The sequence below is a fragment of the Mastigoproctus giganteus genome, chromosome 2 (assembly GCF_048544385.1).
Source record: "Mastigoproctus giganteus isolate SK-2022 chromosome 2, ASM4854438v1, whole genome shotgun sequence".
Taxonomy (NCBI): Eukaryota; Metazoa; Arthropoda; class Arachnida; order Uropygi; family Thelyphonidae; genus Mastigoproctus; species Mastigoproctus giganteus.
Window position 1 is genome coordinate 160,601,986 of NC_143576.1, and position 19,605 is coordinate 160,621,590.

General features: G+C 36.5%; 1 protein-coding gene across 3 annotated transcripts in view; it reads left to right on the top strand.

Annotated features, from left to right (window-relative positions):
- LOC150089705 (phosphatidylinositol 4,5-bisphosphate 3-kinase catalytic subunit alpha isoform-like) overlaps positions 1-19,605 on the top strand; it is a 291,320-nt gene that overhangs the window by 23,063 nt on the left and 248,652 nt on the right. For all 3 annotated transcript variants that reach the window (XM_090389607.1, XM_090389609.1, XM_090389608.1), the window contains exon 2: positions 10,192-10,473. In XM_090389607.1, coding sequence (XP_090245733.1) covers positions 10,341-10,473 — 133 coding nt within the window. In that variant the 5' untranslated portion in view covers positions 10,192-10,340. The remainder of the gene's footprint in view (positions 1-10,191; positions 10,474-19,605) is intronic.

Genomic DNA, 19,605 nt, shown 5'->3' on the forward strand with positions numbered 1-19,605 from the left:
AGGCTATCAACTTCAACAACAAGTGATGGAAGTCGGTTCCACCAACCAACCACCCGCTGGCCAAAGGCAAATTTCCGCACATCTATCCGACATCCGTCCTTCCTCAATTTGAATTTATGCCCTCTGAGGTGATTATTCTGAGAAAGATGAAGAATCCCATTGGCATTGAGCATGCTCAAACCATTCAAAGCCTTATACACCTCTATCAGATCACCTCGCCGGTGCCTAGTCTCCAGACTCTGTAATTTGCAAAACTTAAGCCTTTCTTCGTAAGAGCAACCCTTTGTTCCATTTACTAATCTTGTTGCCCTTCTCTGTACCCGTTCCAGCAGCTCTACATCCTTCTTGAAATGAGGCCTCCAGACCTGTATACAGTACTCAAGATGTGGCCTAACCATTGCCTTATACAAGGGAATAATCACCTCCTTATCCCTGCTAGAAAAATTCCTGTATATCATTGACAAGACACCATGAGCTACTCTTGCAGCTCGTCTGCACTGCTCAGAGAACTTCATATCTGCCTGCACAATTACCCCCAGGTCCTTTTCATTCTCCACCACTGTCAGTGTAGTACCGCAGAGTTGATACATTGCTCTGGGGTTACTGTTACCCATATGTAGTACTTTACATTTGTCAATGTTAAACTTCATTTGCCACCTCTCAGCCCATCTGTTCAACCTTTCCAGATCCTGTTGCAGCAGCATAGCGTCAGTAGTGTCCTTAACGACCCTGCCAACCTTTGTATCATCTGCAAACTTAGACATTAAACTTGATATCCCATCATCAATATCATTCATAAACACCGAAAACAACAACGGACCCAACACTGAACCCTGAGGAACTCCACTAATAACATTAGTCCACGTTGAGCAGTGTCCATTGATTACCACTCTCTGTCTTCTGCCACTCAACCATCCCCTTATCCATAGCAGCAATTTGCCTCCAATGCCACACTGCTCCAATTTGTGCAGCAGTCTTCCATGTGCAACAGTATCAAAAGCCTTTCTAAGATCCAAATATATAATATCAAAGTTATTCCCTGCATCCAGTTCTTTTGTGACTACATCATAGTATCCAATCAAATTGGTCAGGCAAGACCTGCCCTTAACAAAACCATGCTGCGTCTGAGCTATAACTGAATTCTTGTCTAGATGATCCTGCAGTGCTTCTTTAACCAGTGCCTCCATTAATTTACCTGGAACAGAAGTTAAACTAACAGGTCTATAATTACTTGTGTCAGCCTTTGATCCTCCTTTGTGAATTGGGGTTACATTTGCACATCTCCAGTCTATGGGTACCTCCCCTGAGTCCAAAGAAGCTCTCATAATTATGGCTAGGGGTTTGCATACTTCCTTTGCTGCCTCCTTTAATATAACTGGATAGATCCCATCCACCCCAGGTGCCTTTTTTATGTTTATCCTCAACAATCTCTCCTCCACTTTCCTCTCAGTTATTACAAAATCATCCAGCTCACTGCCAATGTTTACTTTACCTACATCATTCTCCTTCCTGAATAACTCCTCATGCGTGAATGTAGATGCAAAATACCCGTTTAGATTGTTAGCCACCTGAGCAGGATCCTCAACTGTTGAACCATCAATATCCAGTGGACCAATCTGATTCATCCCTTTCCTTCTCGAGTTCAAGTATGTAAAGAACTCCTTTCTGTTTTTCTTTGCATCCTTTGCCAAGGATTTTTCGTAGTCTGCCTTTGCCTGCCTAATCTCCTTTGTGACTTGGTTACAGACCAACTTATATCTATCATAGGCTTCCATGTCACCCATTAATTTGTATGTATCCCATGCATTTTTCTTCTCTGCCACATGTCTAATTAGTCCATCTGACAACCATTTAGGCCTAAACCTTGAACAATATTTCTTAGTTGGTATGTAAAGCCTGGTAGCCACCAAGATTAGTTCCTTGAATGCTTCCCATTTTGAGTTTGCTGTTGGTAACATCATCAGTTGGTCCCACTGTATAGAATTTAAATACTGTCTCAGACCATCATAGTCGCCTTTACGAAAACAAAAACCCTTCCCTTTACCTCTGATGGTAGTTACCTCCTTGAGTAAATCCCACTTCAACACACTGTGATCACTGCCACCTAGTGGTTCATTTATCTGCAGGTTCTTAATGCATGAAGAATCACTACTGATAATCAGATCAAGAGTATTGCTCCCTCTTGTTGCCTCACGAACATGCTGATGTAGAAAACAATCATCCAATAAATCCACAAAAGCCTTGCTAGTGTGCGAGTGACCAACCCACAAATTCCAGTCAATATCTGGGAAATTAAAATCCCCCATTATAAGACTCTCTGATTTACTGGCCCACTCTATTTCCCTGTACAATATATTATTATACTCATCAGAGTCGTTAGGCCTATAGCACACTCCTACTCTCAATTTTGATTTCCCTATGCTTATGTCACACCAAACTGACTCGACACTGCCCTGTCCATCGATGTCAACTGGCTTCACTTCCTTTGACTTTGTGTTTCTTAATTAATAGCATAACCCCTCCTCCCCTCCTGTCCTGTCTATCCTTTCTATATACATTGTATTCCCCAAATTCCAGTTCCGCATTACTTATATCTGTGTGACACCACGTCTCTGATATCCCAACAATATCTGCCTTTGATGTTTTGAGCAATACCTCAAATTCATTAAATTTATTTACCAAACTCCTAGCATTGGTGTACACGCAGGTATACATGCACCTGTTTCTATTCTTAGCTACCCTAACACAACCCATGTGTTTACTTGTAATGCAATGACTACCAGCAGTCTCTGAAATATCCTGCATCTTGTTTTTCGGACTTCTGCTCATTTGAATAGAAGCAGTGCAAGAATCACTTCCACCTCTGCCAGTGGCTACTGTTAATCTATTAGTCCTTGTATCCCCCCAAACTAGCAGTTTTCCGACCCACCTAACACTGCCTCGACAGCATCAGCAAAAATTCTTGCACCCTTTCTATTTAAGTGTATCCCATCCTGTAGAAGCAATCTCTCCTGTTAACAAGTACAGTCCAGGCTGAAAAAAATTCTACCCCTTGAGCCTTGCACAATCCCTCCAGGGCCGAATTGATCGACAAGGCTCTCATCATATACTCCCTCCTATCGTGTCTGGGCAGAATTGCAGACACTTTCAAGTTCAACCCTAATTCACGGCTTTTTTTCAACAGTGACCTGTACTTGCTAAGTAATTCCGCCGGTCTCCTACTCTTAATATCATTAGTGCCAACGTGTACAACTATATCACTTTTTGTGCCCTTAAAAGATGATATCCGCTCTACAATGTCATCAACCTTTGCCCCTGGCAGACATACCCTGGCCCTATTCCACCTATCCTTTTTACAAAGCATGTTCCCCGTTTCCCTGACAATAGAGTCACCAACAACTACTAGTTCCTGTGGGACCAGCGCATTCTGCCTAGGGGGCTGCCCCTGTGTTGCCTGATGACCAAGTGCAAGCTCTGGCGTTGATGTGGGCAGCTGAGAGCTTGATGGGCCCCTCAATTTATTTCCTTCGAGGGCATCCACCCTGTCCTTCAAGGTCTCATAAAGGCCCATAACAACGCTGAGTTGTCGCCTGATTTCCTTGCACTCCTTACATCGTGCACACACAAAGACATCCCCCTTGGCAGTATCATGTCCCGTACCCGACTGCTCCGCAAACATCAAGCAAACAGTGCATTTTAATAGACTGTGATTCAGAGGGCAACTGCCCCCCTCAGTTCTCCCCTGAACCACAGCACTCCCATTAGCTTGAGCCTTTTGCTTTGCTGCTCTGGTCAGAGTCATGATTCCAATTTAATTGAATAAAATTTAAAACAAAAATTAAATCCTTAAGTTATATCCCAAAACAGTTATGTTATATATATATATTTTATTTTATTTTTTTTTTTCGGTATCTAGTGTTCCCTTTATACAGCTTCCGTATCACGTGTACCACTATAGTTATGTATTAATTATTTGTTACGATTAAGTCGTTATATATATTTATAGAGTTAAAAATACAATATAATTGACAATAAAGTTTATCAAGATTAATAGATTTACTGATTAATTGACAATATTATATTATGCAGTATACTACACTAAGATTATGCTATCGTGTAAAAATGGCGGGAATTCACGAACGGTATTTCTACGGACTCGTAAGTATTGATTAGCTTCGAAATCTCGCTATCTCAATTTAGAATAAACTAAGGATCCTGACTAAGTCTATAATCCACTTATAGAAGATAATCTGATATAACAATTGGTTAATAAATCGACTAAATTTGGTTAAAAGACCTCTCGTTCAATTTGTGACACGTGGATTTGATACCGTTACCGATACTAAGTAATATCTACGAAATCTCTGTCTAAGTTAAACTTTAAACTAAGTATCGTAACTAGGAATATAAAGCTACTCTAGAAAATAAGTTAATATGACAATTTAAACTAATAAAGCAGTAAATAAATCAGGAAAAACTTCTCTGTTTGAAGAGCTTTAAGGAGCAATGACTGCACAGGCTAACCTCGCACCAAACTTACTTCAGCTGTAAGGCCAGTACCCCATGTACTTGAGCTACCAGTACCACTGCCACTAGTTCTTAAACCTATGCTATCAGATTCTAAATCTCATTAAGATAAATGTGATTTATCTTAATCTCTAAATGTGATTAAGAAATCTCTAAATGTGATTAAGAAAATGATATAGAATATTGGGATGAAGAAATTCGCAATTCTGAACCACAGCTGTTTACACAATTTGAGAGTCTTGTGTAAGATTGTAATCTATGCAAAGGTTCTTCAGAGCTTTTAGAGTCAAGACTTAAATCCAGATATTTATAAAATGGCTATACTATGACAACCCCAGGAACAGTGTTTTCATAGTATAGCCATTGTGGAAAAGAATTGGTTCCTTGTTTTTCCAAAGAAAGTTTAGTGGTATACTGTAACAACATTCCTACAGTTATGACCTTGTTTTTTTTTTTATTCAAATTGTCTACCAATCAGTACAGAGTGGAGGCTGTTTGCTGACTCAATCTCCATAATGGAAACAAGTATGCATCCATTTATAGCTCATTCTGTACATGGATCATTGCTAGTGTGTAGAATTTTAAAGTTATTGGTCTGCTACTTGGCCAACAATTTGGTTACACAAAAATGTCTTGCTTTCCACATAAGTGGGAGAGTTGAGCGCAAAGGGAACATTGCAAAAGGGAAGTGGCCACCAAGAGTCTCTGACACTAGGTTCAAAGAACATTAAAGATGAGCCACTAGTAGATTTAAAAAAAGTACTGCTATCTCCTTTGCATAGACAGATAGGTTTAATGAAACAGTTAAAATTCCCATCACTTAGATACAAAAAAAAAAAAAAAAAAAAAAATCAAAGCTGGAATTTTTGTTGGACCTAAAAGGCACAAGCCACCCACTCTGTACTTGAAGAATCCATGAACTACACCGAAAGAGATGCTTGGACTGGCTTTAATAATGTGTAAGCAAGTTTTTGGGAAACAATAAACATGCAGATTATGAAATGATCATGAGTGACTTCCTGAAGAAGTTCAGAAAACTAGCTGCAATGTGAGTGTTAAAATAAACCTCTTGCATTCTAATTTCAATTATTTCCCAGAAATTTTAGGTAGTTTAAGTGAAGAATATGAGGAAAGTTTCCATTAGGATATACAACAAATGGAAAATAAAAAAGTACCAAGGAAGATTGAAGATCAATAAGATGACTGACTACTGCTGGATGCTAAAAAGAGGCACAATTACTGAAATCCAGTTTGTAGCCATCCGTGTTTGAGAAGGCTGATATATCTGCTTTTATCAATTCTTATCAGTATTTTTATATTATATTTATATTTATATTATAGAAATAACTTAGTTGTAAAATCAATAAACATACAGAATAAACCAGAAGTACCACCAGAATTTTAATTTTTTGTTTTAATCATAAAAAAATTTGAGTTGTGATAGAGCAAATTTCAAATATCTTTGGAAATTTCCACTAAGAATTTAGTTCACTTTACTTAACAGCAGTAAAACATTACTGAACTTTTCTTAAAGTATAGACTGGTATTATCATCACTGTTAGATGATTTTACAATTATAAAAATTGATTTTACAGCTATAAAACTAACTTTATGAATACCATTCTTGGCAGTTTTAATAAATTTTATAAACCCAGAGTGAACATTGGAGAATATTCCTTATACTTCTTTCTTACTATTGAATAAACCATGAATTGTCAAACTAATAGAGTAAGCTTATCTGCAAAAAGATCTAAACCCCCCCAAACAATTCCTAGTTCATTTCACAAGTATATGTGGTCTCAATTCTAATCTCAACGATGTACATTTCCACTTGCAGTCTGCCAAACCCCATGTACTTTTTCTGACAGAATCTCAGTTATCGGTTGATTCAACTACTGCTCGTCTCAATTGCCCAAATTATTTGCTGTACGATCCCTTTCGCCTCAAAGGTGGTACTTGTGCATATGTCCGTTCCAATATTCTCTGTCAGAGACTTGGTAATTTGGAATCTCCTCTTTTCGATCTTCTCTGGCTTAAAATCTCTCTACCACATTGTGTCAAATTCATCTGTTGTCTCTACCATCCTCCCAACTTCACTAATCACTTGGAGCTCTTTGACTTCCACTCTTTGCAACTTGACTTTCTCCAGTCCAACTTTCCCAACAGTGAGGTAATTTTCCTTGGTGATTTTAATGTTCACAACTCCAGCTGGCTTCCGTTTTCTAGTCACACCCACCCAGCTGGTCGAGATGCTGAGGCTTTTGTAATTACTAATGACCTTGACAGATTGTTCATTTACCTACAAGAATACCAGACAATCCTAACCATACGCCCAACACGCTTGATCTTTTTCTCACAAACAACCCTTCTAAGTACACGGTCGAAGTGAGTGGTCCTTTAGGCAAAACAGATCACAACTTGGTGGTTGTCTCGTCTCCAGTGGAGCCATTATCTCATGGCTATTCTCAACCTTGTATTGTTTGGCATTACAAGAATGCAAAATGGGATGATCTGCAAGATTTCTTTTCTTCTTTTCCTTGGTCGGATTACTGTTTTAAAACTTCTGATGTCATTGTTTGCTCAGATCGTGTCAGTGAAATTATTCTTGTAGGAATTGAATCCTTTATTCCACACTCCACTTTAAAATCTTGTCCTTTATCTAAACCTTAGTTTTCCAATAAATGTGCTAAGGCTGTTCAAGAAAAGAACGTTGGATGTCATAATTGGCTTGTTTCCAATTCTTCATTTTCTGCCTACACCAAAGCTCGCAACAATTGTAAAGCAGTTATTAATCAGTCCAAACTAGATTTTGAACAGACTAAGAGTAGAAAACTTGCTTCTTGCCCCAATGGTAGCCGAGCATTCTGGTCTCTTGCCAAAGCTGTTGGCCCCAACTTTTGCCCATCTCTGCTTCCACCTCTGTCAAAACCAGATAGTTCTGTCGTCACTTCAGCCAAGAATAAAGCTGACCTGCTAGCATACCATTTTTCTTCCAACTCATGTATTAATGATCTTGGTAAAACACCTCCCACCATTCCCAACATGCTCCATTCAATGCCTCCTGTGGTCTTCCATTAAAAGGATGTCAGAAGGATTTTGATGAATTTTGATGCAAAGAAAGCTCCAGGTCCTGATGGTATTTCTCAACTTGTTCTCAAAACCTGCGCTCCTGAACTTACTCCTGTTCTTTGCCACCTTTTTTTCACTTTTTTATTCCAAAGATGTTTTTCCTTCTGCTTGGAAATTTGCTCATATCCAGCCAGTTCCTAAAAAGGGTGACAAATCCCTCCCATCCAATTATCATCCTGTTGCAATTACTTCTACTCTGTCTAAAGTAATGGAGAAATCAATTAACCGCCAACTCTTAAACTACCTAGAAACCTTCCATCTGATCAATGATTGCCAGTATGTATTCCATCAGTGTCGATCCACTGTTGATATTCTGGCTTATGGTACTCATTTATGGACAAATTCAATGGAAAAGTATGGTGAAACACAAGCAGTTGCTCTTGACATCTCAAAGGCTTTTGATCGTGTTTGGCATAAAGTTTTTCTAAACAAGCTTCCATCTTATGGTTTTCCAACTGTTTTTTGTAATTGGTATACAGTTTTCTCTCTGATCGCTCACTGAGGGTGATGGTAGATGGCTCTCTGTCTTCTAACTTCTCCACTAATGCTGGTGTCCCCCCCGAGGTTCAGTTCTTTCGCCCACTCTTTTCCTCTTGTATATTAATGGCCTTCTTCCATTGACTGGAAATCCTATCCATAGTTTTGCTGATGATAGCACATTGCATTCCACTTTCCATTTTGAGAAACCTTGTCCTGCTCAATCAGCTTCAACCTCTCGAATATCTGCTTATCTGCTACGAATTCCTTAAATGATGATTTCCAGGTAATTCTCCAGTGGGGCAAAGACAACTTAGTTGATTTCAATCCTTCTAAAACTCAGTTTCTCTTATATCTCACAAAAAGATTTCTTCTGATTGCTTATCTTTGGTGACTCCGATTTCTAGGCAAGTTGATATATCTCCTTTGGGGATTACCCTGACTTCTAATCTCTCTTGGCACATGCACATTACAAATATTGCTTCCTCTGCATCTAAAAAACTTGGTTTTCTCTTTAGTTCTCGCCGTTACTTTTCTTCCAAACAGCTGTTCACCCTGTACAAATTACAAATCCGCCCTACCATGGAATATTGTTCCTACATCTGGGGTGGTGCCCCCAAAGCCTCTCTCAGGCTTCTAGATTCCATTCAGAAGAGGGCAGTTAGGTTAATTAATGACTCCTCTCTAACAGTCTCTCCACTCGCTGTCTCATAGACTTACTGTTTCTGCTGCATGCCTTTTCTACAGATACTTCCAAGGGCACTGTTCTTCTGAATTGGCTTCTATAATTCCCGTTCTCTCTTTCAAAACAGTCCAAATACATGATGCCACCAGCCAACATCCGTTTACTGTCCAACTTCAAACTCAGAGAACAAACTTTTCATCTTCCTCGTTTATTCATTCAACTGCTGTTTTCTGGAACAACTTTCCTTCTTTTGTATTTACTGAAAATTACAGTCTACAGAAGTTCAAGTCTAATGTCAACAAATATCTTTTTTTATCTTCTCAACCTCAAACACTGTATTAAGTACTATAGGTTCTAATACCTCTCGTGTTTGGGGTTTTCCTAAAAAAAAAAATACATCCTTTAACAGCAGTAAGACAATGCAATCTTATTTTGGTGAGAATTAGGAGGTACACTTTCCGTGAAAAATAATTTCTCTGAATTCATTGTGCTTTTGTTTTCCAGTACTTATGATTTCTAACACATTTAAAACATAATTTGCATTCCAGTATTAGAAATATGCAAACCCTTCATGAGAGGCAGTTCCTGATATACTGGAACCTGGATGCTACTACATTCAATGGCATACCAGATGTAGTGCACACTCAAAAAATTGTGTGTTACTTCCAAAACCACTGCACAAGCATGCAACTTAGAGAGAGAACCCTGGCAAGTAGTTGTCTTTACTTCACCAATCAGTCTCTTTGGGAAAAAAATGGCAGGGAACTTTAATAATTTATTCTTAATTGTGACACTTATTGCATAATAAGATCAAAAACATAATTAGAAATAAGTCTCCAAAATCCTGTATCCAGAAATACATAATGCCCCAACCAGCTGTTCAGCCAAAAAGAGAGCGAACTGTAACTCCTCAGCATTAAGATCCATGACAGTGGTGTTTTTTTGACATACATGGTGCCATAAGATTTTTTTTTTTACAGCTAAACTTTTCCAATTAAAAAATAATGATGGTCGAAAGTGAATACATACTGTAAATACTAAAATCGACACTTATGTGATTCTAATAGTTATTTAAACTCATATTTTATATATATAAACACAAACTAAAAATATGAACACTTCAAGCTAAAAATAACTCTTTTTTTTTTTTTTTTTTTTTTTTTTTTGTGATAAAATACTGTTTTTGCAGAAGCACAATTGAAGCATATGTCATCAAAGGTGACAAAAACATGGAAAAAATATTTCAAACAATTTATTATTATAAATATCACTACATTTAAAACATCTCAGCTGTTTAGAGAGAAATTAAATGTTCTTTTAGTGTTATTCTGTGATATTTCAATTTACTTTTTTTTTAAATTTTTTTTATGTAGATTGCATCATGTATTGTTGTCGAAGGAAATGTCTGGCAAGAAAGAGAAAGGTTGTAAATCAACGAAATTGCTGCAAATGTATCAGATCTTAATTGTTATGATAGCTAAACAGTGCTTGCATATGTTAATGTTATAGTAGTGTATATTAAATGCCACCATCCTCAGGAGAGCTATGGGGGCATCATTTGATGCCCCCAACTATTATAGTAGACTGTTTAATGCCAACTGGAATTATTATTCCTTTGTCATGTGTACGAGATGCCACTCTCGAAGGAGTGAAAGGTATGTTCTTTTAGTTTGGTTGTCAGAATTTTAAAAGTTGAATTTTAGTTAATTGTCACTATAATTTAACTCTGATAGAACTTGAATAATTTGATATTTTTCAATTCAAAATATTGGTTATTTCAATCTCCCCTTCTTTGAACTTCCTCTTCTGTATAGCAAAAAAAAAAAGTTAGTTTTAGTTTGAGTGTACTGCATATTATGTTAAGTAATATAGTGTTGTTCAAATTAACTTTTTAAAAATCTGAGTTCAAACTTTGTTGAATAAAACCCAAAATATGCAGGGAAATATTTGAGATAGTTGGTACTCCTAATTGCAAGAGATCATAAACATGTCTAAGCGTGGCACTTGCATAAACTTAACTCATGTCAAGGCAGTAGAAGTGATTAATGAATCAGAAAAGGGACAGAAAAAAAAAATCAGACTTTCCTAAGGATTATATATAGAGATCTGCCCAACACATTCTTTATTTACCTGAAGAACAAAGACTATATTGTGGAATCTTGGAATTCACAAGATGTCAGAAAAGGGAGTGACACAGAGGCCAGTCAGCCTCAAATCACTGAGCATGTATTAAAGTGGTTTTAAGAAGGATGACTTGTGCAAAAGACAAGAAAATAAATGCAGTGGTCCATAGGCAATTTACTGTCAAGGATAGAATAATTCTTAACTTCTAACTGTTCACTAAAAACATATTTAACACTCTTTGCTATCAATAATCTAATTTTCCTGTTCATAAAGGGAAAACAAACTGCACTGTTATATGAGTTAATTTCAACTAGTATAGTACTAAAACTCATCCAAATTAAATGAAATATTCCTTCCCATTTGCACATAGTGGTCATTCTTCAGTTATCCTCTTTTTTGCTATCATAATGAATTACAGACCGAGAAATAACAGTACAAAAAACTATGCAATTAATTAGTAAATGAATTATCTAATTTTCTAGATACTGAAATTATAACAAAAGATAGGTATTGTTTTATTAATACTATAATTCAAACACATCACTTATGGAAAATTTGTTTCGATGAAAGGTTTAGGCCTAGTGAAAATGCATGCTTATTAAAAAAAAAAAAAAAATATATATATATATATATATATATATATATACACACACAGTCGGACCTCTCTTTAACAAACTTCCATATAGCGAATTTTTCTATGTAGCAAACTTTTTTGATTTCCCCTTGGTCATTACATTGAAAATAGTTTCCATATAATGAAGAAAATTTCCATATAATGGATTTCAAGAGACCCAGATACACATTGTTCTCACCTGGCTTTTAGCCAATAGAGCTGATGCTGTAGAAAGCACAAATTAAGAGCTAAAAGGATTAAGAATTGTTTTGATGAAAGGTTTAGGCCTAGTGAAAATTCAGGCTTTGTAAAAAAATATATACATATACAGTCAGACCTCTCTCTACACATTGACTGCTGAGTCGGCCATATATGTTTGACACCATTAGGTTTTTCAGGCACTGCATTGGGCATATATTATGACACCCTCTGTTTCAGTGGGAGCTGTATAGTGCTGATGATTGTTGGAAATTTACATTATTTTTGAAGAGTATTGCCTCTGGTGATACATGTGATGAATTTGCATGGCGCTACGAGAGAAAATAAGTGAGTAACTGCACATCATTTAAAAATTCTTTATTATACAAATACAAAATTATGTAGATTTATGGTGTTGTCCAAAACACTGTAAACACATGAAAGGCTGATAAATACAGTCTGGGCAATAAGTAGAAACTCTTTTCCTCTTTCTGCTAGCAACTGATCTTTCAAATTCTCAATTTTGCATAACAGAAAAATGCACATTCTTCTAACTTTCTTGTTGTTTGCATTGAATTTTGTAGTTAGTGAATATTACCACATTTTGGCTTTTCACGTTTCTCTTTCAGTTCTATATTTAGTAAATCTGTAACTATCTCTTCCTGAAAGCTTCTTATCTTTATATTTTTTTGTGTGGCATTCTTATTCACCACGTAGGCATTGACAAGCGATATACCAAGTATATATTCTATTGCTAATTTGCTGTACCACTTTATCCCCTTTCTTAGCATTGTGGCATATGAACCCATTTGATCCGACAGAGCAATGCCTGCTTTTCCTTTATTGTATGCTAGAATAGGAAGTGGTTTTGACATTAAAAACATTTTTACCGGCGTTATTTGGAAAAAAGCATTACGTTACCTAGAAATCGTCACGAAACCCGATGCGCATGCGTTGTACTTGTTGCTGCAGTGACGCAACAAGTACAAGCATGTGCCCAAGAAAACTCAATTGTACAACAAGTGCAGTGACACAACAGGTACAATTGAGCAGTGATGCGCTACATTATACCGTTATATCAGCATAATGATTAATACGCTAGTGACTGTGCCAAGCTCTACAGCCCAGAGTTCAAAGGAATATCGTGAAAGAAAGGGAAGTTGGACAGAAATGTGAATCCAAATGAAATTCAACGAGTGTTTTGTTATGCCTGGGAGTTTTCAAACTGCACCCAAAAAAAATCAAGCTGAAATAATGAAGGAATATCATGAACGGAAGAAAGAGAAATTAGAAATTCAGACTATTCTGAATAATAATGAAATTCAACCACAGAGTTCTACTATGCCTGATACTTGTCAACCACAGAGTTCTACTATGGCTGATACTTATCAGGAATCTAAAACTCCAGCAGAACAAATGAAGAAATATCGTACACGAAAAAAAGCAAAATTAGAACTGGCTAATAATGAGATTCCTGATTACATCCCTACACAAGCTGACAGTGAGTTTGAAAAACTAGTGTACAAAAACCCATTTGGATTTAGTTGTAATGTTTGTGATTGTTTATGGTTTCAATTAGATTTGAAACCGTTTCCAACAACTTCATACGAATTACTTCAAAATGAATTTCATTTACAAGAAGTGAGTACTTTCGTAACATGTAATTCCTGTCATACTTCATTAAAAGAGGGAGAGATACCAACTATGGCCACGTCAAATGGATTTATATATTCAACATATCCTACTCATTTGCCTCCTGGTTGTTGTAACTGAGCATTTGATATCACCACGATTATCCTTTATGCAAATTTGTCGTTTACATTATGAACATGGACAATATGGGATCATTGGACAAGTAATAAATGTAACAGTTAAGGTAATTACAATAGTTCATCAGTTACCTAGAGAATTAGATGACAATTTTGCCATTACTGTACATGGCATTAACAAACAAAAAGTCATACGTAAATCATATCTACAAGGATGTGTGCAGAAGAAAATAGTGAAAATAAGGTTACAGTATTTGATAAATTCGCCTTTTCTACAGCATAAAAGTGAGTGACGATTTCTTGGGGACAAATGATGATAGTGAACAGGAACATTCATATGAAATTGTGGAACCTGTCAACAATGATGATGAACTATTGTTAATTCAATAACAAACATTATTAATGTCTGAAGATAAATATTTATGTATAGCCCTAGGTCAGGAATCATCTCCAAGTTTCATATTTGATATACATGCAGAAGAACTTTCTTTTCCAGCTATATATTTGGGACATGCATGAAAATTTAAAAATGGATTGAAAATTACTCCCTTTATAATGGCATCAAGTGAAATTTGTAGATCTGATCGTCATGGAGTAACTCCTCAACATTTGCTATATGTGGCAATGAAAATTATGCGAATGTGTACTGCAGAAAATTTGCAAATTGCATTTAAATCAGTAGGAATAACAGCTAACATTACTCATTCTATATTGGAATCGAAAGAATTTATAAACAAGTCATTAGAGATTGTTCCAGAATTATGGCATTCACTACAATTTCATGAATTAGTACAAGTGGTTCGACAGTCCGATAGTACATTTTCTAAAATTCTTACAAAAATAGGCAATGGAGAAGCGTTATTACCAGATGAACTTAAAATTATAGAATCAAGATTTGTTACCAAAGAAGATGCTACTAATTTGTGTCCGCAAAGGATTTGACTATTTTTAAGAAATGGTGATGTAAAATGCCTATAATACAAATACTTTAGTTGCAGATGAAACCCATGAAGTGGTTGTACAAGATTTATACCACGGATATCATTCTGAATAACAATTAGCAAGTATGCAAAATAAAATTCATAAAATGTCAGTAACTGAAACTGCAGGACTTCCATACATTCTACTATTATTGAAAGGAAAACCGTACATGATTACTACAAATGTAGATCTGGTCGATGGATTGGTAAGTGGTGCAATCGGTACTTTAGTATATTTCGAATTTGAGGACGACGAAACAGTTAAACGAGTATAGATGAAATTTCCCGAGTTAAAAATAGGACATAACCTTCAATCTCATTATAAACAATATGCGAAAGATAAACATTTACCTAGTCAAATCGTACCTATTATAAAACTATCAACTATGATTCCATTCCAGAACAATAGGAAATTAACATGTAGACATACACAATTTCCTTTAGTATGTGCTTGTGCTTGTGACTATACATAAATCTCAAGGGAGGGACCTTCAACAAAGTTGTATATAATTATGAGAAAGATCATCAACAGCAACTTGTATATATGGCATTATCTCGAGTGACCTCATTGCAAGGTTTATATATTATAAATCCCCACGACGATTTTACATTTCACCATGGCAAAGCTACTAGTAATATATAACTTTGTGCTGAACTAGATCACTTGAAAGATAATAAGCTACTGTCTCTACAGAATGAACTGCAAGATTTCATACAAGGTGGTATATCTATATTGTCAATGAACATACAAAGTTTATGGGCCCATGTTCGAGATATTGAAACGGACACAATCTTACAGCAATCCAAAATATTGATATTAAGTGAAACATGGTTGGATAATGATGAACATATATTACTTAAACCATTCCAATGTATGACTCAATTTAAAAGGTCGGGTGTTCATAGTGGTGGTGGTGTTGTGATATATCAACGTGAAGGTTCAACTGTCATCAGTACACATATCCTTGCACAACATAATAGCAGCAATGTGACATCGGTATCAGTTGAAATTGGAGACATTTGCGGATCTTTGTGCAAATTCAATAATGAATCTATTTTCATTGTTGCCATATACATCACTCCACGGATGTCGTTAGATATAATTCAAAAATTCATAAACAAGAATTTGATGCCATATTCCATTGAAGGTGCAAAATTATTGGAAGAGCCACTGGATCGTATACCTATAGTTCTCGCTGGTGATTTCAGTCTAGAATTAAATTCTGAGGCTGGAAAGAAGTTTTGTAAATTTATGAAAGATGCCTTCAATTTAGATATTAAGTCAAATACTTTAGTAAATACTACACGTAATGGCAGAACAATCAATGGAGTATTCACTCAGGAATTAAAATCATTTGAGTGTCAGAATTATATATCTTATTTCAGTTACCATAGACCAATAATTTTAGTGTTATTATAATATATTTTTTTATGAATTATTTCATTGTACTGAAATTATTTTTCAATAAAAATAATGCAGCAATACTTTTTTATTTATTTTACTGTACCAGTTTCATAATGTTTTATTTTTCTCTGCCAGTTTCATAATGACGTTTTTAATGGCTGGTGACATTATCAGTCTCAGAGTAGAGCAGCAGCAACTTATTATGTACCTGGTACATAATTAACAATAGTTTTATTTCTTTGGCTTTTTTTCATCTTCCTTTAGTGGTGGAGGGTCCAGCAACCACTTCAGGGCTATGCATTGTTTTCAGTAGACTCGCATCTGGAGCATCTTGCCACTTTATAACAATAATTCCATTTTTTTCTTCCTTGGGGATCATCTCCCCTTTATTTAGCTTTGAGTACTTGACTTCTTTAGGCATAAATTTTTTACTGGCTCATAACGTACTAACAAAGTGCGTTTTTGATGAAGAAACAATAATGCCAGATTGTAGCTCGTATAAAAATTGTCTATGTACAAGCTGCAACCTTCACTTAGAAGTCTTTGTGATAATTCTTTGCAGTTAAACCTACGGATTTTCTATAATTTTCAGACCTGAATAAATCTTACTTGACCAGGTATATCCTTCAGTAGAACATAACTTGCACAGCTTGATTCATGTGAGCTTTATTTGGTATGTATTGTCGGAATATCAGCCTGTCCCTCCAAGGAATGAGAGTTTCGTCAATGAAGTAATCTTGGCCAGAGAAAAATATTTTCTGATATTTGAGCTACAAAACATCAATCAGGTGTTGTATCTTACTGAGTCTGTCCCTTGGAATGGCGATTTCATTGTCTGAAAAGTGAATGAGGCATAACAACAATTCAAATTTCTTTCAAGACAATTTTTGTTACTAAGTTATTTTTATAGATAACTTTGGTTGTCCATTAAGATGCAATACTGCCCAATCTTACTAGTTCCATCCACATAAGTCGGAGAAGACAGAGGGTGGTAATCAATGGGTGCTGCTCTTCGTGGACTAATGTTATTAGTGGAGTCTCACAGGGTTCGGTGTTAGGTCCACTGTTGTTTTTTGTATATTTATCAGTGATATTGATGAAGGTATATCAGGCTTAATGTCGAAGTTTGCAGATGATACAAAGGTTGGCAGGGTTGTTAATGACAGTAATGACAGTATGCTACTGCAACAGGATCTAGATAATTTGGGCAGATGGGCTAAGAAGTGGCAACTGAAGTTTAACCTTGACAAATGAAAAGTACTGCATATGGGTAGAAGTAACCCCAGAGAAACGTACCAACTGTGTGGTACTACGCTTAAGGTGGTAGAAAATGAAAAAGACCTGGGAGTAATTGTGCAGTCAGATATGAAGTTTTCTGAGCAATGCAGACAGGCTGCCAGGGCAGGTCATGGGGTTTTGTCAATGATATATAGGAATTTTGCTAGCAGGGAGGAGGTGATTGTCCCTCTTTATAAGGCAATGGTCAGGCCATGCCTTGAGTACTGCGTACAGGTCTGGAAGCCTCATTTTAGGAAGGATGTAGATTTACTTGAGCATGTACAGAGAAGGGCAACAAGATTGGTGAGGGGAATGAAGGGATCCTCTTACCAAGAGAGGCTTAAGTTCTGTAAATTTCAGTGGCTGGAGACTAGGCACCTGCGTGGTGATCTGATTGAGGTGTATAAGGCCTTGAATGGGTTGAGCGAGCACACTGAATTCTGATGGGATCCTTCTACTTGTTCAGATTACGAACCTAAGGGGGCATAAATTCAAATTAAGAAAAGACAGATGTAGAATAGATGTGCGGAAATTTGCCTTTAGCCAGCGGGTGGTTAATTGCTGGAACAAACTTCCATCTGTCGTTGTGGAAGTTGATAATTTGAATAAATTTAAGGAGGAACTGGACAGGCATTTGGAGGGAATGGTGTGATTTTTTTTTTTTTTTTTTTTTTTGGCTGATGCTGCATAAGCTCATACACTTGCTTTCTTGCATCACATGCCACTACTACTACTATAAGAAGCCTGAAAAGCTTACTTATCTCATCAGTAGTTGTTGGAACCCACTTTTTTAGATGACTCTACTTCGAAGCTTGGGTACTCTAAATTTTCTGTTTGGCATATCTGTCGGAATTTCCCCAATGCTTGTGCAGCACTCGCAACTGTGTTCACTGAATTGATTGAATCAAAAAAGAAATGTTCAATGAACATGTAAATAGAATTATTTATTGTATTTATTCAATTTTTTATCACATGCATAGGAAAAATTACAAAAGCATGCAATTTAAAAAAATTCCAAAGATATAAAATTGCAAAAAAAGAGAGGAGACAGGCATAATGTCAGTAAGTTTTAACTCTCGAGCATTGTTGCAAGAATCGACGTCTTCAGCTGATAAGTATGCTGCTGTAGAGGTATATATTGTAAGATTTTCAAAAGTCTCTTAATGTAAAATTTTTCTCATCATCTACTGCAGACATAATGCCTGGACAAATGTTGTGTGTAAATAGTATGCTTTTAAATTCAAAATAACACCCTGATCCATGGGTTGGATGACCGAAGTCGTGTTTGGCAGTAGAAATGTGACCCTCATGTTCGAATTGAAATCATCTAGATGCGTAGGATGCCCGGGAGCATTATCTAATAGAAGAAAAATCTTGAAAGGAACGTCATTGTCTTTACAATATTTTTCAACCTCAGGAATGAAGCAGCATTTAAACCAATTCTCAAAGAGAGATATTGTTATCCATGCTCTCTGGTTCGATCGGAAATGCACAGGTAGGGTGGCTTTATTGATGCCCTTAAATCTGATAATATTGGTCAAAGTAACTCTTGCACATACCTTAAGAGTTCTTATCTGTTACCCCAACTGGACGTATTATCTAGATGTTCTGGGGCAGAAACGTTTCACATGAGCGGGTAGCTAATATCAGGGAAGAGAGCCTAAAAAACTTCAAGGGTTATGTTAGGGTTGTTAAATATACAAGAACAGTAAATCTTAATTGTTTATACAGTAACGTTAGAAGTGTCATCAATAAAATGAGCGAATTCAAACTGCTGGTTAAAACAAGTAACGCGAACATAATAGGGCTTACAGAGACGTGGTGCCACCCGGAAATTGGGGATGATGAGTTTAAGTACGGCTTGTATAATGTATTTAGGAAGGATAGGGTAGATAGAAGGGGTGGTGGGGTAATGCTTCTTATCAGAAGCAGCCTGAGTGCGACGATAGCTTTCCCGGATTCAGACATTTCACATACTAGTATAGAGTCTGTATGGTGTGAGATAGTTGGAAACAAAGGTATAATGTGAGTAGGAGTAATCTACAGACCAGGTGATTGTGAAGATTATGACAAAAGCCTCTACATGCAAATGGAATGGGCAAGTAAGCGGCAATGCCTTATTATGGGTGATTTCAATTTGCCGCTAATTGATTGGAGTAAATGGGAAGGAAGCTCGACATGGGGAACAAAATTTTTAAATCAACTAGATGACACTTATTTGTATCAGCATGTCAGGGAAAGTACTAGAGAAAAGAATATCCTAGACCTCATCATCATGAATGAATCAGAAACATGAATCAGATGACATAACAGGGCTGACAGTAGAGGAACCAGTAGCAGGAAGTGATCACGGAGTTCTACGGTGGATGATGACGAGAGAGGTAGCAGAAGTAAAAGGCAAAGGAATGGGTTTTAATTTC